This window comes from Syngnathoides biaculeatus, chromosome 15 (genome assembly GCF_019802595.1).
Source record: "Syngnathoides biaculeatus isolate LvHL_M chromosome 15, ASM1980259v1, whole genome shotgun sequence".
Classification (NCBI taxonomy): Eukaryota; Metazoa; Chordata; class Actinopteri; order Syngnathiformes; family Syngnathidae; genus Syngnathoides; species Syngnathoides biaculeatus.
The window spans coordinates 8,641,094-8,664,558 of record NC_084654.1 but is presented as its reverse complement, the minus strand read 5'-3'; the positions used below and the strand labels follow the sequence as shown (position 1 = coordinate 8,664,558).

At 41.7% G+C, this 23,465-nt stretch overlaps 3 protein-coding genes across 10 annotated transcripts in view; all 3 read right to left on the bottom strand.

Annotated features, from left to right (window-relative positions):
• Nucleotides 1-925: 925 nt before the first annotated feature.
• On the bottom strand, nucleotides 926-11,686 carry kcnk17 (potassium channel, subfamily K, member 17). The gene is made up of 6 exons (XM_061843183.1): nucleotides 11,471-11,686; nucleotides 8,295-8,407; nucleotides 7,049-7,217; nucleotides 6,818-6,986; nucleotides 6,524-6,746; nucleotides 926-1,065 (listed from the first exon to the last, which is right to left on the bottom strand). The coding sequence occupies exons 1-6, from the start codon at nucleotides 11,684-11,686 to the stop codon at nucleotides 1,062-1,064; spliced, it is 894 nt and encodes a 297-aa protein (XP_061699167.1). The 3' UTR covers nucleotides 926-1,061.
• Nucleotides 11,687-13,163: 1,477 nt separating this feature from the next.
• On the bottom strand, nucleotides 13,164-16,071 carry LOC133512998 (potassium channel subfamily K member 16-like). 2 transcript variants are annotated; one of them, XM_061843179.1, is made up of 5 exons: nucleotides 15,586-16,071; nucleotides 14,644-14,758; nucleotides 14,410-14,576; nucleotides 14,138-14,306; nucleotides 13,164-13,919 (listed from the first exon to the last, which is right to left on the bottom strand). In XM_061843179.1, the coding sequence occupies exons 1-5, from the start codon at nucleotides 15,877-15,879 to the stop codon at nucleotides 13,711-13,713; spliced, it is 954 nt and encodes a 317-aa protein (XP_061699163.1). In that variant the 5' UTR covers nucleotides 15,880-16,071; the 3' UTR covers nucleotides 13,164-13,710. The 2 variants fall into 2 exon arrangements, with proteins under 2 accessions (XP_061699163.1, XP_061699164.1); XM_061843180.1 differs by having other exon boundaries at nucleotides 14,142-14,306.
• Nucleotides 16,072-20,486: 4,415 nt separating this feature from the next.
• Nucleotides 20,487-23,465, bottom strand: part of kif6 (kinesin family member 6) — an 85,957-nt gene continuing 82,978 nt past the window's right edge. For all 7 annotated transcript variants that reach the window (XM_061842916.1, XM_061842918.1, XM_061842919.1 and 4 more), the window contains 2 exons: nucleotides 23,294-23,418; nucleotides 20,487-22,139 (listed from right to left, as the gene is read on the bottom strand). In XM_061842916.1, coding sequence (XP_061698900.1) covers nucleotides 22,123-22,139; nucleotides 23,294-23,418 — 142 coding nt within the window. In that variant the 3' untranslated portion in view covers nucleotides 20,487-22,122. The remainder of the gene's footprint in view (nucleotides 22,140-23,293; nucleotides 23,419-23,465) is intronic.

The window sequence follows — 23,465 nt, the reverse complement described above, 5'->3', positions numbered from 1 at the left end:
GATTGCTATCACTCCTCAAGGGTAGGAAAAATTGGACTTTCCAGTGTGACAAGCTACTATATTTCACACCACATCCCTCTTAATCGGCACCATAAAACCGAGGAGAAGAAGAAAACAAAATTTCAAAGGAAGCCTTCAAGACTTCAAATGGCCGTGCACTCAGGACCGACACGTGAATGCTGAGGAGATGAGGCTGCAAACTCAAAGTACCCAAAGGAAGTTGCTCCCAAATTAAAGTAAACAAAGTTTCAAAGGAAGCCTTTGAGACTTCAAATGGCCATGCACTCACACAGACACGTGAATGCTGAGTGAACTATGATGCCGACTCAGTACATAATTGATGCTGGTCAGTACATTGAAGCCTGCAGTGTTTCCAGACGACATGCGTTAAGGTGTTGCTCGCTTACCTCTGCTTGATCTCACTTTGGCTGAAAATGGCCAAATGTTTTGGAAGCGAACAGCAACTTATGTCAACAAACAACAACAATAAATATACAAAATAACCTTCAGAATTCAAAGTTGTGAAGATTTTCTTTTGATTTTCATTGATTGTGAGTGACACTTCTTCACAAACAACTTCACCAAAGAGAATTAACAGAAGACAAAGACAAGAAGCATCCATGTCTTGTCACTTGTTACCAAAGTTAAGTGTATTGTATAGTTTTCTTTCATTTGCAGCGGTTAGCTCGAGTTAAAGTTATACATGATTTTAAAATTGCCCATCAGGTATCAAAGTCACCATTATATTGGAAACAATGTAGAGATACATGCAGCAAAATGTAACAATTTTCTATGCACTTTTCCCACGAGAAATGCAACAGAAATAACCAAACAGAGTCTTTTTTCATGCATGTAAAAACCCAGAAATTTTAAGCAGAATGACAAAGGCCACAGTGATCGTGTGATTTTTAATTTCCCCCAGTTGTTTGCATACTGGGTGGTGCTGGGTGTTCCTTCAGGCTCCTTTGTAGACGTCACCTCTGGGCTGCCATCTTGACGTATCCATCTGAGAGTACTGTTGTCTTTGTCTTTATTTTTTTTAATGAGCCACACCATCTGTATTAACTGACAAAAAAAGACATGACAACTACTAGCTGCAGGGACACTAATAAAACTGTCAAGAGGATTCCATTTGGAACAGTAAAACTGGATGACGTTTTATCCCATTTGGTCAATAAAAGTAAACTTTTTTCAGCCTTGAGTTTACCACTTAAAAATAGTACTTAACCAATTTTTAACATTTGTATGATGACAAAATGTTAGCCTGAAGCCGTTTATTGCGGGGTTCCAGACCGACCGATATCAAAATAATGTAAAAACATTTAGTAGAAAGTTTGACCTGTCCCAAATTCTTTAAAAACATTTAAGCTTAATAAAACACACCTAAACATTAAAAAGCAATTTTTAAACAAATGTATTTATGTGTATGTAAAAATATTTGAACACAAAAAAATCAGACAATGTTTGCAAAATACTTTACATATTATGTATACTTTTCTAGGCCTTCACTATGGTAAATTGCATATTCTTTAGGTTTTAAGTCTGAAGATTGACTTAGTCAATCTGAAACCTTCCATTTCTTTCCCGGACTAATGTCTTAGTTGTTTAGGCAGTGTTTTTTTTTTTTTTGAGTTGTTATGAGTTAATTCAGTCACAGCTTTCTTTCGATTGGCAAATCAGACTTCAGACTACTGAGTTTTGTTTGCCTCTACAATCACATATTTCATCAGCAACGGATTCAAAGATTAATGAGCCATGCAAGCTAAAGCTACAGGGATGAGTTTGAATGTTTGAGATCAAGAGCAAGCATTGATCTTACTCAACGCTTCAAACTTTCCATCAGTAATCCATAACACATTCTCGCACAAATTTTTTGGGGTCATCTTTGTCATTTTCATCAAATTCCAAACTGGGTTTCCTTTTTGCTGATGAGTGATTTGCATCTCCAGGTGTAGCCACTGTTCTTAGTCAGGAAATCTTCTGCAAACAGTGGATGGCGGTACGTTGAATTGAATTCACTGCTCTGATCCAGCAGTTGTTTTTGTTCCCTTTTTTTTTTGATGCTTTTTAATAACGGTCATAATGTTTCTGTCAATATATCCTGCTGTTTTCTTTGATCTACCAATTTAAGTTACTTAGTACACTATTTCTTTCTTTTCCCCCCACATTCCATACGCTTGAACTCGCTTCAGCGCTGTAGAGTTAGCATAATGGCTATGATTGAGTTTCCATCTTCGCTCACATTTGCTTGTTTTTTTTTTTACATATAAACACCGCTTTAGTTTTCATGTTGGCTACATTTCTAATCAATATAAAATTGCGGCGGTGGGCCAGCTGGAGAGCGATGGCCTCACAGTTCTCACGACTCAGGTTAAAATCCCTGCCTGTGTGGAATTTGTATGTTCTCCCTGTGACTACTTGCATTTTCTCCGTGCACTCCGGTTTCCTCCCACATCCCAAGAACATCCAACGTTAATTGGAAACTCTAAATTGACCAGAGATGTGATTGTGTGTGTGGCTGTTGTCTGTCTCCATGTGCCCTGCAATTGGCTGGCAACCAGTCCAAGGTGTACCCTGCCTCCAACCCAATGACAGCATTCCCACGGCCCATGTGAGGATAATCGGCTAAAGAAATGGATTGATGGATGGATGGATAGAACGGCATGTTGGATTTTAAAACTATACAATGACAATGTTTCAACAACCTCTTCCACAAGTGACGTGAAATTAAAGTTGCTACTGTCATCACCCATAATCACTGAACCACGGCCAACATTTGTTGTTTCCCTTTCTTTTGCAATTGTAGCAAACCCGTCACTCTCACTCCCATAGCTTTCCCATAACCAAGTGGAGGAGGCAAAAGACACGCAGAACTACTCCTACACTGTTTGGAATTTTTCACTTTTCCTAATATCCCTCCCATTACCCCCCCCCCAATCCTCCCTTTGCATGACTATATTTGTGGCCTTTGGCTTATTTTCATTTTCCATTCTGTCGGTCCTTCTGGCCGCCATCTGCCTTTAACATTGCTCCTCCTCACTGACTTTCCATTAGATAAACAAACAATGAAAGATGTGTGACGTGAATGAATATCCAGTGAGCACAGGACGACAATGCACACATTTATTGCTTCGTGGGGGAAGAACACGTATTGTTTCAATGCATGAGAGTGAGTGTTGTACCGAATGTGGATTTGAATGAATTCAAACTCAGAAAGAAAAGTGCGTCTTCACGTCTGTACAGTACAAATAAATGACCGCAGTTGGAGTGTGGAAAAACAATATAGTCTAGCAGACGGTCAGATTTGTTTCCACGAGATGCTTTTTGTATAATACCACCACCTCGTGGCGATAGGGCATATTACAGCACAAACAAACGTCACAGTTTAGAAAAAGGGACAAAATAAAATATTGAGTATTTAGAGCAAAAAAATTGCAAACGAGTACAAAGCCAAACGGGTGTAAACTTATTGCTACATGAATACAAAAGTTAAATTAGTTTAATAAAAATTTTGAATAATATATATATATTAAAATAAATATACTGTAATATAATTATATGATCATATTTTTGTTCTTGGAATCATACAAATTTAGCCAAATTTTACAGTCATAAAATTTTGAGTGTTTGCTTCATAGTGTTTTTTTCTTTTCTTTTCAGTATGCCTTAATGTCTTCTTACTCAACAGGTTTCATCTTAGTCTCCATTAACACAGGTTGCTGCTGGGAAAATTAAAACTTTTTTTTAAATCTCAGATAGTTCTCATTCCTCTCATTTCTTCTACTTTAAATTTTAGATTTGTTGCCCACAATATTACGAGCGAAAATATTTTTGCTATAATTTCAAGCCTTCTTACTCAACAGTGCTCATCTTAACACAGGTACATATGTTCTTCTTCTTCTTCTTCTTTTCCTTTCGGCTTGTCCCGTTAGGGGTCGCCACAGCGTGTCATCTTTTGCCATCTTAGCCTATCTCCTGCATCTTCCTCTCTAACCCCAACTGCCCTCATGTCTTCCCTCACCACATCCATAAACCTTCTCTTTGGTCTTCCTCTCGCTCTTTTGCCTGGGAGCTCCATCCTCAGCATCCTTCTACCAATATACTCACTCTCTCGCCTCTGAACATGTCCAAACCATCGAAGTCTGCTCTCTCGAATCTTGTCTCCAAAACATCCAGCTTTGGCTGTCCCTCTAATGAGCTCATTTCTAATCCTATCCAACCTGGTCACTCCGAGCGAGAACCTCAACATCTTCATTTCTGCCACCTCCAGTTCAGCTTCCTGTTGTTTCTTCAGTGCGACCGTCTCTAATCCGTACATCATGGCCGGCCTCACCACTGTTTTGTAAACTTTGCCCTTCATCCTAGCAGACACTCTTCTGTCACATAACACACCAGACACCTTTCGCCAGCTGTTCCAACCTGCTTGGACCCGTTTCTTCACTTCCTGACCACACTCTCCATTGCTCTGTATTGTTGACCCCAAGTATTTGAAGTCATCTACCCTCGCTATCTCTTCTCCCTGTAGCCTCACTCTTCCCCCTCTACTTTTCTCATTCACGTACATATATTCTGTTTTACTTCGGCTAATCTTCATTCCTCTCCTTTCCAGTGCATGTCTCCATCTTTCCAATTGTTCCTCTGCGTGCTCCCTGCTTTCACTGCATATGACAATATCATCTGCGAACATCATGGTCCAAGGGGATTCCAGTCTAACCTCATCTGTCAGCCTATCCATTACCACTGCAAACAGGAAGGGGCTCAGAGCTGATCCCTGATGCAGTCCCACCTCCACCTTAAATTCCTCTGTCACACCTAAGGCACACCTCACCATTGTTCTGCTGCCATCATACATGTCCTGTACTATTTTAACATACTTCTCTGCCACACCAAACTTACGCATGCAGTACCACAGTTCCTCTCTTGGTACTCTGTCATAGGCTTTCTCTAGATCCACAAAGACACAATGTAGCTCCTTCTGACCTTCTCTGTACTTTTCCACGAGCATCCTCAAGGCAAATAATGCATCTGTGGTACTCTTTCTAGGCATGAAACCAAACTGTTGCTCGCAGATACTTACTTCTGTCCTGAGTCTAGCCTCCACTACTCTTTCCCATAACTTCATTGTGTGGCTCATCAACTTTATTCCTCTATAGTTCCCACAGCTCTGAACATCCCCTTTGTTCTTAAAAATGGGAACTAGAACACTTTTCCTCCATTCTTCAGGCATCTTTTCGCCCGCTAGTATTCTGTTGAATAAGTTGGTCAAAAACTCCACAGCCATCTCTCCAAATTGCTTCCATACCTCTACCGGTATGTCATCAGGACCAACTGCCTTCCCATTTTTCATCCTTTGTAATGCCTTTCTGACTTCCCCCTTAGTAATCATTTGCACTTCCTGGTCCTTCACTCTTGCCTCTTCAACTCTTCCTTCTCTCTCATTTTCTTCATTCATCAACTTCTCAAAGTATTCTTTCCATCTATTTAGCACACTACCGGCACCAGTCAACACATTTCCATCTCTATCCTTAATCACCCTAACCTTCTGCACATCCTTCCCATCTCTATCCCTCTGTCTGGCAAACCTGTAGAGATCCTTTTCTCCTTCTTTCGTGTCCAACCTGGTGTACATGTCTTCATATGCCTCTTGTTTAGCCTTTGCCACCTCTACCTTTGCCCTACGTCGCATCTCAATGTACTCCTTTCGCCTCTCCTCAGTCCTCTCAGTATCCCACTTCTTCTTCGCTAATCTCTTTCCTTGTATGACTCCCTGTATTATGGGGTTCCACCACCAAGTCTCCTTCTCCCCTTTCCTACCAGATGACACACCAAGTACTCTCCTGCCTGTCTCTCTGATCACCTTGACTGTCGTCGTCCAGTCTTCCGGGAGCTTCGGTTGTCCATCGAGAGCCTGTCTCACCTCTTTCCGGAAGGTCGCACAACATTCTTCCTTTCTCAGCTTCCACCACATGGTTCTCTGCTCTACCTTTGTCTTCTTAATCTTCCTACCCACCACCAGAATCATCCTACATACTACCATCCTATGCTGTCGAGCTACACTCTCCCCTACCACTACTTTACAGTCAGTAACCTCCTTCAGATTACATCGTCTGCACAAAATATAATCTACCTGCGTACCAGGTACATATGTTAATGTTTCTAAATTTACTTTGATTCATAATGATATTACTACAAGCCATGATATTAAATACAAGCCAAATTGAGAAACTAAATATAGCACACAAACTTAAAGATGTCAGAAATAGTGATTACTGTATGTAAATATGTATTAAATTCTGAAAAAAATGCATTTGTTGTTTCATTATAGCAAACTTTAAAAATACAAACATTATACAGTACCCAATGCACATCAACTTCCTTTCCTCAAGATAGTCGTGGTTCCATGTACCTGACTATTTATTAATAACTGCAATCTTTAAAACTGCCATAAACTATTTATATACCCCTGATGTGTATGCGCGCACATTGTATCATGTCCACTATTCCAAATTGTTTTGTACTTTACCAAGTTAAAGGAGGCTGCTTGACCTTCTCTTCCCCATCCAGGTTGCGGTTCTCCTTTTCCTCCTGCCGGTGACCCCCCCACCACTGTTTGACGTGAGCGTCGAGCCTCTCCAGGATGTCGATGGAGTGGTTGATAATGAGCGCCAACCAGGCCAGGCCGAAGAATATCCAGGAGGCCATGAGGACGCTGTACCACTCTGGGTACACGTTGTCTGGGTTATTGTCTGCAAATGAATCATCCAAATATGACGACGATGGCGGCGATAAAGCCTGACGAGCGTGCACTGTGCTGCACCAGCCACAAAGTCTCCAAAGCCGACGGTACTGAGGGTGATGAAGCAGTAGTAGATGGCTTCTGAGTAGGTCCAACCTTCATGATGGTGAAACACGAGCATTGGAACGATGAAGAAGAGGAGGGCTCCAGACAGGTAGGACACCAAGTGAATGAAGAAACCTGTACATCTCTTATGAGGAGGAAAAGACTGAGATGAAACGACAATAAAATCATCCTAAAAAATGTCCTCACCTCTCTGTTGATCTTCTCCTGGAGGAAGTCAAAGATGTTTCGCTCGATTACGAGCATGTACTTGCCCACCCTGTTGAGCACCACCATGTTGAGTGGGATGCCAAAAAGGGCGAAGAACACGCAGAAGATCTGACCAGCAGTGGAGCTGGGACTCATGTTTCCATAACCAGCAAAAGATGAACATGATTACGATCAGTGCATTTTTTTATGTGATGATTACGTTTATTGAAGTTGCTAAATTTTTTGATTATTGCTGTATTTATAAAGCTCCTTACTAGAGCAGTGCTCTATCTTTTGTCATATTACTTCCAGACTTACCTGTGGTAGGTGAAAAGCCATAACACAGGGAGATATAAGAATTTTTTAAATTTTAATAACTCCCCCCTTTAAGCATTTCATTAAGACATTTCCTTAGTGTATGTCATCATCCTCTCACATGCACAAGTTCTCAAAATAAAAGGCAAAACTCGCTTGCGTCAAGCTGCTTATTTGTCACTCCCAGTTTAAGTTTACTGTAAAATAGAGACAATATAAAATAACTAAAGATCGTGAGTTTGGTTTTCATAGACAGCACATCTTCAGTGTGGCACAGATGTCAGTAGCTTCTGATTTTCGTGCAAGCGCAAGACTTGCTGCATATTTTTGTTAATTTCGCAGACTGGTCAGCAGCAAGCTGGGTATTCATGACCAGCGAGGGCGTGTCCTTGGATATGTGCTTGGCAGTGTCAGAAAGTAAGTCTAAACTTAACCCTAGTGAGACCATTGCGAACCGCTGTTGGAGGCTAGAACGCTGGCCAGGATTTTGGTGAATTTGAGTTTTTGAGTCTTTAAATGCCAGGGGGTGATCAAGCTCTCATTCTGGATTTAATAAAGGTACCCGCACACCTTGTCTGTTGCCACACCGGCCACTCACACAGGAGGCTGGGATTATACCCATCATCTGTCTCTGTTGAGACTGTCAGTTGCCCCACATTTAAAGGAAATGAGAGAACCCTGTTTGATTGGTGAAAAATGAAGTCGGCTGTAGACGCACCCACGGCCGATCCCTCCGATCCGCTCCGATATAACTGGTGCACGGTTGTGCAATTTTGGATTTGTGTCATTTAGGAAAACACGGACCATACAAACCGATGACCACTCACAGTTACACCTTTGCTGAGTAGTAAATGGAAGCTACCCACACTGCCTGCACGGAAGACAAGCAAGTGAACCACTTCACTGTTGGTGAGCCACACTAAACAAACCTATTGTTGTGACCACAGTAGCAGCAAACACAGCCGAGCTGGTGAATTTCCAAAATCCGTCGGTGGTGCTGTTGCCTTTCAAACTCAGGCCCACTTTGAACGCATCTTGAATAACCTGCACAAAAAAAAATGTAAACCAACAACTCAGAAAAAAATTAAATAAAACATGCCTGTGGACAAATTGATGGCATTTGTTTTCTTATAGTTGAAGTGAGGGTCAAGGCACTTCTCAGAAATCAGCAGTGAGTCAGCGAGTCAGGGAGTTAGATAACAGTCATCATCTGTGTGTGAAATAGAGCAAGGCAAGACACAAAAGCTCTTACATCTGTAGCCTTGTGATCTACAAGTGACAGTGACAATGACGCAATACAACCTCTCATCTTTGGAAAATTTGACGTTTCAACACTAACTTGTTGTACTTGAATAGATTCTTAATGTCTCTAACTGTCACTTGACATGTTTTTTTTTTCTGACAGTTTTTGACTTTTACTCGCTCCATTTGAAAACAGACATATACTTTAGATTTCCTACTTCATTAAGATGATTGAACTTTTCAATCGCTGCAATGCTGTCACAAAATGATGTGAGTGCAACATATTCAGAGAAGCAAGTTATTCAACTGTTAGATGTGGTTGGCTTCAAGAATAATTCATGGTGAATGGGCTGTCTAATCCCAGCCTAAGAAAAACAGATTCTAGCATAAAAAAATGTTGATCATTTCATCTATTTTAATTTCCCTTTTATTATCATCGTCAATCTAAATCTAACAAAATAGCTAAAACATTGACAAGTAAGTCTTTTATTATAATCAAATTAAGTCTCTATTTGTCATGCAACTGGCAAAGAGCAGCAAATGGAGAAAACAGATTTTGAATATCAGGCAATGAGATCAAATAAATGAGCCACTCTTTTTGTATTTTTCTCAATTTGACCTCAGTTATTGCCAGACCGGGCAACCAGTTTCCTTTCCCAAATAAGATGTTGATTCCGCAAATGATAGGAAGTGAATATAAAGTGTCACTATGAAAGATGTGCTTTAACTCGGCAAGAGCAGCTCGCTTGAAATCTGAAAATCGAAGAGCAAACCCGTGACATGTAGTTATTCGAGCTGTCATCGTCACCAAAGCAAAATTTCCTTTGGCGAGGATGTGTGGTAAATAAAACTCAAGGATGTGGTGTCCATTTGGAAGTGAGTGATGGTTCAAATGTGGCCCCAGGGCCCAACTCCGAACAGGACACAGTCAGGACTTTTCTGCCTTCACGACTTTTCAATATGTACGACATGCTGTTAATTTGAACTGAGCAGCCACCTCGAGCATTTGTGGTCATCACTTGTCAAACGCAAACTAATTTGATGTCACATAAAACCTCGTCTTTCACGCATTAAGTGAAGCAATTTTGTACGTAAAAGCTGTGGAATCGTTTAAAAAAAATATCACATTTTGCGTAGCAACAGCTTTAAAGAGCATCTGTTGAAGTATTTTAATGGGAGACATGCAGTCTGAAAGCAAATTGTACAAACAGTATAAAAGCAAAGCGGTCAGATGGAAATCCGGTGGTCCCGCATTGAAAGCCGCAGGGTGATAAGCTATTTTCAGTAAAGGTAATGGCAGGCTAGGAATGAATACTTCAAGATTTGCATGCAGTACTTGCCTTGTCTTCAAGTATGGAACCATTCCTGCAGATATCAGATCCCTCACAAATTCTATGCTCTTTACGCATCCATGATTCCTAGCTGACGTCTGACGAAAGGCAGACCAGACTACACCTGGTCGCCAGTCAAACACGTGGCACATTTTGAAAAACTATCCTTCACAAAGCCAATGAGGATATTTTGGGAATGAGGGGGGGGACACCCCACAAGCACAGTCAGAATGAAGGCTGGATTCTCACCCCAAACCTCAGAATTGTGAGGCACAAGTGCACACAACTCATACATCTTACTACCTCCATTTTCCTCCCTTATGTGCAGTATAATCATTTAAATCAAATAATATACTGCATCTATACAATCAATTTGTCGTTCATTAAATCCAAGTACAAATTTTTTAAATCACATTTCTTGATCGATAACATGGGAGAAATTCCAAGGGTCTACTGTCTTCCAGCTCCATTTGAATTTTTCAAACATGGTCTCTATTACTAAAATACTAATACTACATACTAAATGTAGGTATGTTCCTAAATACAAAAAAAAAAAAAAACAGTCGCCACTTTCTTTCCATGTCAGTATTTTGGATTTTGGGCATTTAGCGGCTTTCCACAAAAATCACGTTTCACATTGGCGCAAGGCAGTACTTATTTCTTTTCACATCATGTTCCTGGGAAATCCCATTACCACTTCGCTTTTGAAACTTTTAATACAGATGTGATTTTTCTGGGGGCCCAACAGAGATGAAAATGTTACTCGACTTTCATAGGATTGGGCAAAAATAGTGAGTCACTATTATTATTCTGGCGGCACGGTCGGTCAGATGGAAAGCATTGGCCTCACAGTTCTGAGGTCCCAGGTTCAATCCCAAGCCAGCCTGTGTGGAGTCTGCATGTTTTCACCGTGCCTGCATGGGTTTTCTCCGAGCACTCCGGTTTCCTCCCACATCCCAAAAATATGTAACATTAATTGGACACTCTAAATTGCCCCTAGGTGTGATTGTGAGTGTGGCTGTTTGTCTCTATGTGCTCTGCGATTGGCTGGCAACCATTTCAGGGTGTACCCCGCCTCCTGCCCATTGACAGATGGGATCGGCTCCGGCATTCCCGCGACCCTTGTGAGGTTTAAGCGGCTAAGAAAATGGATGGATGGATATTATTATTGTCTTTTTCTGTGATGTCTGCTTTTGTTTGCATTTAATTTTCAGCTAATAAGATTAAGATATTTTAGTAATGATTGAAAGCATGTGTGCCCATTTGCAAAAAATGTTCATAAAAATCTGAATCGTCATCAGATTCTGACAATCCAAGGCTCATTTTATTCCTGTACCACACCTCTATTGTCTGTTTTGACAGGCTAGTATTTGGAATTTTTCTTTTTGTGCCATGCCTAGTAAATCCTCCAACTCAGCTGCACCCCTAGTTGTGATAAGTGCGATTGCAAGTGGATGGCTAGATGAACGTGTACCTCCACTCTGGGACTTAAGGCTCAGATGGCAGCGTGCTCGCTGTTGGTGTTTTTCCTCACCTGAGCCACCTCCTCGAGGCCCTCTTGGTCCAGACACGTGTACGTCGACAACAGCTTCCGTTTGTTCATCAGTAAATCACTGATGTCCTTTTCCCCAAGATCCCCCTCCAACTTCCAAAATAGCACCCCGCCAATGAGCACGTAGGCCACATAAAGCAGCCCCAGTAGGAGGATGGAGGGCACTCGGGCCAAATTGAACATTTCCTTCATTCCCATGTTGATTCCCTCTGGAAGATTTTTTTTTCTTTTGGGGTTAGCGGAAGGATAATGCCAAATAAACTCGACAGTCCCCTGCATGAGCGTTGACTGCATGAATGTGGAGGCAAATCAAACTCCACCCGTGCTACTGTTTCAATCACATCAGAAGCCTGTCATGCAAATTTGGTGATGCCGGCTGTGGCTCAAAAGCATTGTCAAGCAAAGTCAGATTTCACTATTTTTAGCCATAAACACACAGATTACCGAACAAGTCATTTCAGGACCAGTATTTTGACCGCTAGCATTTTTTCCCCCACAAACCAAACTTAAACGTGATACAGTTTTTATGTTTAATCCATAAACGCAAGCTCTCTTACTGGTTGAAAAGCGGTGACTAGTGTCCATTTCCTAAGCAAATACTGTACGATGTGGGGGGTAAAAGGCACTTTCCTCCATTTTTAAAAAAATCTGGGATCACTTCTGTGTGTAATGCGCTCTCAGGCTACCTCGCACCCTGATTAATGTGTTTGCTTTAGATAGCCCAAACACACGCTATTCACCAGACTTTTCCGTCGGCACACAAACACAGCTGTTGACTCGCATGTTAATGCGTTTATACAGTGAATACACAAAGTCTTCCTACCCTTGTACAAATGCCAGATTCTTTTTTTTTAAGTACAAAAAAAACCAAGACCAAAATAAATAATTTAAAACCTTTTGTGCCATATCCTTATATCCTGAAAAACAACATTGGAGAAAAAAAAGAACAACTGATTATTCTTATGCGTATACCTGGGGCTCTCAAATGAACTAAAATGAATTTTAAATGACCACCATTCAAAGTGTTTTTGATGAACCCAAATAAAGTTAAGATGTTGGAATTTCCTGAAATTTTTGTAGTCTCGTTTTACAGCACATGATGTTTGCAAAGATCTTCCACAGCATCAGAGGCACATCGTTATTCGAACATATTAGCCAGAAGAGCAGTACAAAAGAGTTTCCAACCCATAAAATGTAGCTTGAAACACAGTGAAGACAGTCCTCATCAAGTAGAGAAAATATGGCACCGTAGTGACGTTACCGAGAACTGGATGTCCCTCCAAAATTGTTGAAAAGACGACAAGAAAACTGGTAAGAGGCTGCCAAGAGGCCAAGAGCAACACTGAAGGGCAAATGAAGTAAAACATCCAAGCGTGGCTGCATTGTGTCAAGTCACACAATCCCGGAAAAGGTTGATGATTGATGTTGGTCTTATTCTATTCAACCCACCATTTTAAAAGGGGTGTGTAGACATTTTATAGTCACTGTCCACTCACTGAACTTATAATTAGGCATACCTGTACAATGGTATGTGATACAGTTACAGAGATCAAAATGATCTAGAAAAAGGGGCCTTTACAAAGATAATAATTCTAATTAATAATTGATAATTAATCCATGTTTATTATTACTTCTTTTGTATATAAGATGACCAAATATTAGACATATCACACAATTCGCAGTAGGGTGGAGTAAAGCTTACACCACCAGAAAGTGAAACTACAATTGACATTATTGTCAAATTACATCAATCAAAACTGACTTTTATTACTTCTATAAAGGCATATTTTGTTTTTTGTTTTCAATCCAGCTCTTGCATGTTATTTCATTAGATTGTGGAGGCTAATAAAGTCACAGTCAATGCACAGAATGTCCAAAATGTGTTCAGTCATGTATTACAACAAAAAGAACAGCACAAAAGAAAATTATTTTTTCCATAATAGTAGCAAAAAATGGCAATGTCTTTTTCTTCCTGAAAGTTTGTCCAGTGTGTGGTGACTGTGGTTGGCTTAGTGAGGTAGATTTTCTTGTGTAAGAGCATCGCATGAAAATTGGATGCATACAGGCAATAATATCAATGAGAGAAGGGGACGATGATACTTTGTGAGATGCAGATGCACGCCACACAAAATGTATGAAGTATAATTTGACTAAAATAAAACAGCATAAAACTTCAAATTGCTTCCACTATCTCAATGCAGTATTCCAACCCAGCTCACGTGTCAGATCTTTGAGGTGTCTTCCAGTTTACCGGAGGACGCGCCCTCATCCTCCAGCTGCTTCTTAAAGCCCGGATGGGTCAAGCCAATCATGTGCGCCATTATTCTCGATCCCAGGCTGAGGATAAGCGCAAGCCAGGCCAGAGCAAAGATGATCCAGATACCTGCCAGGCTACGATACAAGGAGATGTACTCCTTGTCTGGGTCGGTCCCTGTGAGAGTAGACATCTGATTAGGATGGTATGAATGGTAATCTCCTGAGTCCAAATCCCTGGTCCTGGTCCGGTTCATTTGGCAATTGTAACTGGGACTTTAACCGGGAATGATGCATGAAAGTAATCTATTAGTAAGCATCTTTCCCGAATCCAGTCTATGTGAATCACTAAACGGACCAAAGCGAAAACCTTAGCCGACCACTACTGCTACTCACCCACCACATAATCTCCAAACCCAATGGTGCTGAGGGTAATGAAAGCAAAGTAGAAGCCCTCGCCAAATGTCCAGCCTTCCACGTAACTGAACAGCAGCGGGGGGACGACCAGAAACAGCAGACTGCCGGCGACGAAAAAGGAGCTCACTGCCAAGGCCTCGACAATTTGCTGCAGAGGAGCACAACCAATGGACACTTGGACATTTGGCACAGAGCCTGACAAAACACACATTACACCCAAAGACGCACATTTATCCTAGGTGCATTATTACCTTGTGTGGAACCACTGCGACCATACCTCTCTCCAGACGACCCAAGTGAATGGTGAGACACTTGCCCAACTGTTTGAGGAAGGCCAGGTTGAGTGGGATGCCGCACAGGGCGTAAAAGACGCAGAACACCTGACCGGACACGGTGCTGGGAGACAGGTTGCCATAGCCTGTGAATCATGGAAGCATTTGTCATCCGGCCCGGTTCCAACATAAAAGCGCCCGCAAGGCTCTCACCGATTGTCGTGACCACGGTGCCGGCAAAAAAGAAGGCGCTGCTGAAGTCCCAGTTACTGGGGTTAGTTGAGTTGCCCGAGGGATTCACGCCCCTTTCCCATGCATCTAAAATCACCTGCAAAGGCATCCGTACATCTTTATATACATAATTTTTTTTTTACAGAACTAATATTTGAAATTAATTATGAATTCCATTTGAAACCTGATACATAGCTGTCAAACTGAAAAAAAAAAGAAATATGAACAGAGGACTACCATGTAGGTTGGTAACATACACTATGCAGTAGTATACTGTTTACAGTATCATAGCAACCACCAGACAAAATGTCCACTCTATCAGTGATTTACAGCACACTAGTACCCCCCGAGAGTAATTTGTCTGAAAACGATTATTTATTAATTACATATATATCTTTGTTTATTTATGCCACCGACGTATAGTGTCAGACAAAACAAATGCTCTTCTGTTAAATCAGTGATTCTCAAAAGTGTGGCACTCGTAAGACTAGTAAGCAGGCTCTCAACATGATTTTGATGTTATCATCATCGTCCCACTATGGTTGGATGCTAAAAGTGATGTCATGGCATTATTATTAAATTCTGTTCCAGTTTCAATTGTTGTGAAATAGCAACAGTATTAAATCACTGACTAACACATTACATACACACAACCCTGACAAAATTGATCGATTGTCAGTTTATTAGGTCAGGCAGTTAAGTGCTTAGCATTATATTAGTATGTACTTTGCGCTTTAATTGTATTGATCTTTTGCCTCCCAACCCCACCCTTTTCAAATTTACTCAGATTAAAATCGACTTGTGTCGACAAGCCGTTGACAGGGTTACAACTGCGCTGACTGACTATGCTCTCGTTTACCATCACATTAATGACAAAAAGTTTTGGGCCGCAGCAGATGAGTCCGGAACAAAAACAAGCCAAACCTGAACAAACTTCTCCAAGGCCTGCCCATCCAGACAGGTGTAATTAGCCAAGAAATTCAACTTCTCCAGTTGGAAGTGGTTTCGGTTGTTGCTCTCAGCTTCCCGCTCCAGAATTTGGAAAATGATGGCTCCAAATAGCAGGTATGTGAGGTGGGCCAGAGCCAGAAGTACCGTCCAGCTCACTTTGACACGGACCAGCTGGATCCCCGCCATCAAAAATTTGCCCCTGAGCCACGATGGACACATTTGCCGGTGCGCAGATTGAGGTTTAGAATTGAAGAAAAGATTTAACATTAAAGGCCTTGAGCAAATGAGATTTTTGAAAGTATTCCATGGAGACTGATGCCATTATTGTTGGGTGGAAAAAAAGTATTTTCTTCTATTATCTTTAAGTTCCTACAATGTAATAGATGTGTTGTTCTCTAGTAAAGCTGCATCTTGTGACCACGGTTCACCCTCCACAGGTCGAGCATCCCCACTCGGTGCTCGTCCTGATTGGTCAGAGAAGCCCACTATCTTCTGAGACATGATTTATGGGTCGCTCGGGTGATGACAAAACACCTCTTCTCCATTAGGGCGACATCTGGACACAAACACACAACTGTTGCAACCGTTTGCACTAATAAGGAAGCATCTTGCCTGTAGAACAAAAGTTAATATTTCACCTGACTGCGGTCAGACAGTTAAGTAGTTCACTCGAGCTGTGTGCATTGCTAACCCCAAGGACACCGTCAAGTCAAGTGGAAACCCGAGGATAATGCAAATCCACCACAAATGATTTAACACCCTGTGGAAATGTTCAAAATACAGACTTGACATGTGTCCACGTGGAGTAATTTAATGTCATTATATATGGACAATTTGAAATCTCATTTGGTTGCAAAGTCGCATTTTTTTTCCCTGAGGACGCCTGCTAGAATAATCATACAATGCTTTCACCAGCTTGAGAAGGCGTTAATGTTAATGGTCGAGTGGGAGGAATAGAGTTGACATTTTGGAGAGTTGGAGTGAGCGATACTTGACTGCGAGCCATAAAGGGCCGAGTCGAAAGATGCCTCGAGAGGGAAACTAATGGATTTCTGAGGCTTTTGTGTTTAAAAGGCATGTAAAGAATCATCGACAGTATGCCGACAACAACTGTCATAATTGTCCAGGATTTGTATAGGGAGTGGCATTCCTCTCTTTTTTAGAGGGACTAATAATGCTGTAGTCAAAATAGAACATAATTAAGATTGTAACATTTGCCATAATTTAGCATACAACATACGTTTTTCTTTCTCCCCAGTAATTTACCAACCAGAACATTAGGTATACAAGCACAATGCTATCCAACGACTTCTGCATGCTCAAATAAAACTCATTATTATTTTAAAATACAGTATATTATTGTTCCTGTAGTTTGTCATATTTTAGAACTCCTTTACTATATGTGAGGTATAATATTTTGACCCCTCTAACTGAAATACATCTCTGGTATGACCATCCATCCATTATCTTAGTGGCTTATCCTCATGAGGGTTGTGGGAGTGCTGAAGCCTATCCCGGCGATCAACGGGCAGGAGGCAGGGTACACCCTGAACCGGTTCCCAGCCAATTGCAGGGCACATGGAGACAGCCAACAATCGCACTCACAATCACACCTTGGGCAAATTTAGAGTGCCCAATTAATGGAATTCTCGCATGATTTTGTGACTCCACACAAGCTGGGCTGGAGTTGAACCCAAGTTTTTCAGAACTGTGAGGCCAGCGCTTTACAGCTACACCACTGTGCTGCCTCTTTGGTATATTAGCTCGATATACCCGAATCTATATATCAACACTATATACTGTATTGTGAAATAACTATACTATTTTAAGTCTTATAATAATGTCTTTACAGTACATCACATTTTTGTATCCCTTGTCCTGCTGCAAGGGTGAAGTGTAAGCTAGGAAGGTAGGGACCACCCCATTGCCAGCCAATCACAGAGCACATAAAGTCAATAGAATTTTCACACCGAAGGACAAATTTGGAGTCAAATGCAGCCCGATGGGGGACATGATGATTAGGAGAAAGGTTGATATATTGTGCATCCAAGAGTGGAGGTGAAAAGTTACTAAGTCTAGAAGTTTAGGAGCAGGGTTTGAATTATTCTACCACGGAGTAGAAGGGAAGAGAAATGGAGTAGGGGTTATTTTAAAGGAAGAGCTGGCTTAGAATGTCTTGGAGGTGAAAAGAGTATCAGATTGAGTGATGAGACTAAAATTTTAAATTGAGGGTGTTATGTATACTGTGGTTAGCGGCTATGCCCCACAGGTAGGATGTGACCTAGAGATGAAAGAGAAATTCTGGAAGGAACTAGATGAAGTAGTTCTGAGCATACCAGACAGCGAGAGAGTTGTGATTGGTGCAGATTGTAATGGACATATTGGTGAAGGTAACAAGGGGGATTAAGAAGTGATGGGTAAGTATGGCATCCAGGAAAGGAACTTTGAGGGAAAGATGGTGTTGGACTTTGCAAAAAGAATGGAGATGGCTGTAGTGAACACCTATTTCCAGAAGAGGCAGGAACATAGAGTGACCTACAAGAGCGGAGGTAGAAGCACGCAGGTGGATTATATTTTGTGCAGACGATGTAATCTGAAGGAGGTTACTGACTGTAAAGTAGTGGTAGGGGAGAGTGTAGCTTCACAGTATAGGATGGTGGGGTGTAGGATGATTCTGGTGATGGGTAGGAAGATTAAGAAGACAAAGGTAGAGCAGAGAATCAGGTGATGGAAGTTGAGAAAGGAAGAATGTTGTGCAGCCTTTTGGAAAGAGGTGAGATAGGCTCGAGATGGACAGGAAGACCTCCTGGAAAACTGGAATACTACTGCCCAGGTACTCAGAGAGGCAGGCAGCAGAGTACTTGGAGTACCTTCTGGTAGGAAAGGGGAGAAGGAGACTTGGTGGTGGAACCTCAAAATACAGGAAGTCACGTAAGGAAAGAGATTAGCGAAGAAGTGGGACATGGAGAGGACTGAGGAGAGGTGGAAGGAATAAATTGAGATGCGACGTAGGGGAAAGGTAGAGGTGGCGAAGGCTAAACAAGAGGCATACGATGACGTACACCAGGTTGGATACAAAAGAAGGAGAAAAGGATCTCTACAGGTTGCCCAGACAGAGAGATAGAGGTGGGAAAGGATGTGCAGCAAGTAAAGGTGATTAAGGATAGCGATGGAAATATGTTGACTGGTGCCAGTAGTGTGCCAAGTAGATGGAAAGAGTACTTTGAGAAGTTAATGAATGAAGAAAATGGGAGAGAAGGTACTGTAAAAGAGGCAAGTGTGAATGACGAGGAAGTGGCAATGAATAGTAAGGGGGAAGTTAGAAAGACACTGAACAGAATGAAAAATGGAAAGACAGTTGGTCCTGATGACATACCAGTGGAGGTGAGGAAGCAATTTGGAGAGACGGCTGTGGAGTTTTTGACCAATTTAATCAACAGAATACTAGTGGGCAAAAAGATGTCTGAAGATTGGATGAAAAGTTCCCATTTTTAAGAACAAAGGCGATGTTCAGAGCTGTGGATATTATATAGGAATAAACTTGATGAGCCACACAATCTGGTTATGGGAAAGAGTAGTGGAGGTTAGACTTAGGACAGAAATAAGTATCTGCGAGCAACAGTATGGTTTCATGCCTAGAAAGAGTACCACAGAGGCATTCTTTGCCTTGAGGATACTCGTGGAAAAGTACAGAGAAGGTCAGAAGGAGCTACATTGTGGATTTGTGCATCTAGAGAAAGCCTATGACAGAGTACCAAGAGAGGAACTGTGGTACTGCATGCATAAGTCTGGTGTGGCAGAGAAATATGTGAGAATAGTACAGGACATGTACGATAGCAGCAGAACAATGGTGAGGTGTGCCTTAGGTGTGACAGAAGAATTTAAGGTGGAGGTAGGACAGCTCTGAGCCCCTTCCTGTTTGCAGTGGTAATGGATAGGTTGACAGATGAGGTTAGACTGGAATCCCCTTGGACCATGATGTTCGCAGATGATATTGTGATATGCAGTGAAAGCAGGGAGCAGGCATAGGAACAATTAGAAAGATGGAGACATGCACTGGAAAGGAGAGGAATGAAGATTAGCCGAAGTAAAACAGAATATATGTGTGTGAATGAGAAAGATGGAGGGGGAAGAGTGAGGCTACAGGGAGAAGAGAGCACGGGTGGACGACTTCAAATATTTAGGGTCAACGATCCAGAGCAATGGTGAGTGTGGTAAGGAAGTGAAGAAACGGGTCCAAGCAAGGTGGAACAGCAGGCGGAAAATGTCTGGTGTGTTATGTGACAGAAGAGTCTCCGCTAGGATGAAGGACAAAGTTTATAAAACAGTGGTGACGCCAGCCATGATGTACTGATTAGAGACGGTGGCAGTGAAGAAACAACAGGAAGCAGAACTCGAGGTAGTAAAAATGAAGATGTTGCGGTTCTCGCTCGGAGTGAGCAGGTTGGATAGGATTAGAAGTGAGCTAATTAGAGGGACAGCCAAAGTTGGATGTTTTGGAGACAAGATTCGAGAGAGCAGACTTGGATGGTTTGGACATGTTCAGAGACGAGAGAGTGAGTATATTGGTAGAGGGATGCTGAGGATGGAGCTCCCAGGCAAAAGAGCAAGAGGAAGACCAAAGAGAAGGTTGATGGATGTGGTGAGGGAAGACATGAGGACAGGTGTGAGTGAGGAAGATGCAGGAGATAGGGTAAGATGGAAAAAGATGACACGCTGTGGCGACCCCTAACGGGACAAGCTGAAAGGAAAAGGAGGACAAATTTGGAGTCATCATTTCCCTTATTCTGATGAGCATCGTCTGGAAGCATGCTATATGAGTTAGCTTTTTATGGAACTACTTGGCATTTATTCCAGCAGTCAGAAAACGCCATTCAAAGCACACAAACATGAAGAAAGCCACCCGATTCAATAACAGCTGTCATGACTGCTGTCATCCAAGAAGACTCCAAGGCAACTCAGACGGCTTGATGCAAATTGTGCAGCTGCTTGTCATCTGTCAAACAAATCAATGCAAAGCCACGCAAACAGTTCGTTCCCACGTCATTGCGTGCTCTCTTTTTGGTGGTGGTTGTGCTGCAATGGCTCTGAGGAGGTTGGATGCCTCAATTTTGATGACCTATATATGCTGACAGAGGCAGGGAATCAGTCAGGAGCTTTGAAACAGCCTTTTTTTTTGGCGGCACAGTAACTGTTAGTACATCTTCCTCACTAATCTGAGGTTCTGGGTTCAAATCAGACTTCTGTGTTTTACTGTGGTTTTCTTCCACAATCCAAAAACATGTACGATAGGTTATATGAAGACTATATATTGTCCGTAGGTGCAAATGGCTGGTTGTCCAGATATACCTTCTGATTGGCTGCCGACAAGTTCATGGCGTACCACGCCTTGAGCTCAAAGTCATTTTAAATAGCTGCCAGCACACCTGCGACCCTAGTGAGGATGAGCATTTGAGGAAGTGGATGGAGGTATGTACAGTATTCTGTTTTTATTTAAATTTTACACAATCCCCAATCCCCCAACTACATTGGAATTGGGGTTTGCATGTCAAACGATTAACGAACAATATTCATGATGACAATTTATATGATTTATATAATCGACTGAGATCCAGATACAAGAGCTCAATCATCAAACCATCCATCCATTTTCTTTTGCCGTTTATCCTCATGAGGGTCACGGGGAGTGCTGGAGCCTATTCCAGCTGTCAACGGGCAGGAGGCGGGGTACACCCTGAACTGGTTGCCAGCCAATCGCAGGGCACATTGAGACAAACAGCCACACTCACAATCACACCTAGGGGCAATTTAGAGTGTCCAATTAATGTTGCATGTTTTTTGGAATGTGGGAGGAAACCGGAGTGCTCAGAGAAAACCCACGCAGGCACAGGGAGAACATGCAAACTCCACACAGGTGGGGCCGGGATTGAAACCGGATCCTCAGAACTGTGAGGCCAACGCTTTACCAGCTGATTCACCGTGCTGCCAGCTCAATCAATAATCGTAATTTTTGAAAAATTTTAAAAATAGCTGATGCGTATTAATTAAACACGTTGTATTTTGACATATTTATGATATCTTAATATACATTTGGAGGGCTGGTGGCCTGGAGACTATCCCAGTTGACCATGAAAAAAGGTAATATTCATTCAATCAAAACTGTGCATTTTTACGCCACATCTTTTTACATCTGATATAATTCATGTATGTGAAGAAGTTCCAACTCATGACATTGGCGCCAACAGGCTTCCTCTTGTTGTGCCCCCTCTCACATCTTGAAACAACATTTGTTCAGATCAAATGGCCAACAGGGGCTCTGCTACTGCACAGTAGAAGTACACTGGCAGTGACGCTAGAGAGACGCGTGTTGGCACACAACCATTTTCTTCATACTAGCATGTTTAAGTTCCACATGTGATCTTCGTTTTCTCGTGTCTCCAACATCAAGTGTCCATAATGTCCATTCTGTTTTCCTGCACGAAGGATAAGTCGAGGCCTCATGGGTTGATGTTATTTCTGAAGAGCACCTGGAATTTACAAGACAGATGTTACTCCCCTTTTGGGGAAATGCATTATTAATTACATTTGATGCCTAGACTCTATTTGTGATTTTATTCATTTTGATTGGTAAGAAACAAAAGTGACTAAATGACCCCCCTGAAAGGAACTTGTTATCAAAGTACAATAATTAACACCACCAACATTTGTCACTAAAGTAGGTTGTGGAAGTTTCAGCGGGGAACCTATGAAGGCAAATTTTTCCTTAATTTTTTTTCCAGTCTGATGTCCACACACACCAGTCTGTTTGTTTATATGAACTCAGCCTTTCTGGATATGTAGTTAAACAAACCACAAGACATCCAAATCCACTAAATACCTGCCCCCTCCCCGTCCAACACATACACACACAAAATTGTTCTGGCAATCCCAAATTACTGGTAAACTTTTATTGTTCTGTGACTGTGTGTGTGTGTGTTTTTTTTTATTATTTTTTTTTTTTATGTATTCTCCGTCAGTTGACTGCCTGTTGTCATACTACGGCAGCTTCAACTACCGGAAACAAATTCCTTGTGTGTTTTTGTCATACTTGGCAAATAAAGATGTTTGTAATTCTGATTCTGCAACAAGCAGCGTCACAAAAGGTCAGCATGGATGACTGACTGAGAATTACACAAAAGTTAAAAGAAAGATGTGCGTTTCGGACACATTGTGCAGTACTGAAAGAAAAATGATAATCTAATCAAAACTATTCAGCTCATTTGTATATACACAGAGTCCAGATAAGATTCCGCTAGAGGGCAGTGTTGATCGTTAAATTCGTGCGTTTCAATTGTTCAACCTCGTCAGGGATATTCATCTTTCCCATCCTTGACTGAACCAGTGTGTGTGGTTCAAAGTGTCACAAAAAGCACTACATGTATACAATTCAGTGAATACACAGGTAAAATGTACCTTCTCCTGTCTAGTAGAAGACCATTAAATTGTTCTGCCTGTTACTATACATCACGAGCGAAGATGGCTCAACAAAGACATAATTTGCAGTCGGTGAATTACAGTTTTCAGACCACTTAGGTGAAATTGAAATAATTTACAGCAGCGCACGATGATCTCTGGTAGCGCACTAATATCCTGCAACACAGTGTTAGGGAATCACGCTTCTCTACTGTACAGCACTACGTACGTGTGATACCAGTCCTGTTGAGGAGGTTTTGTCGGGCTCTGATGAAGGCCAAGATGTCTGCATCAGCCTGCTGGTCTCCAGTCAGGGGGATAGAAGACGGCGAGAGAGTAGACTTGGAAAGGGTTCTGAAACACAAACACAACTCTTAATTTGGATCGACAATGTGCAAATT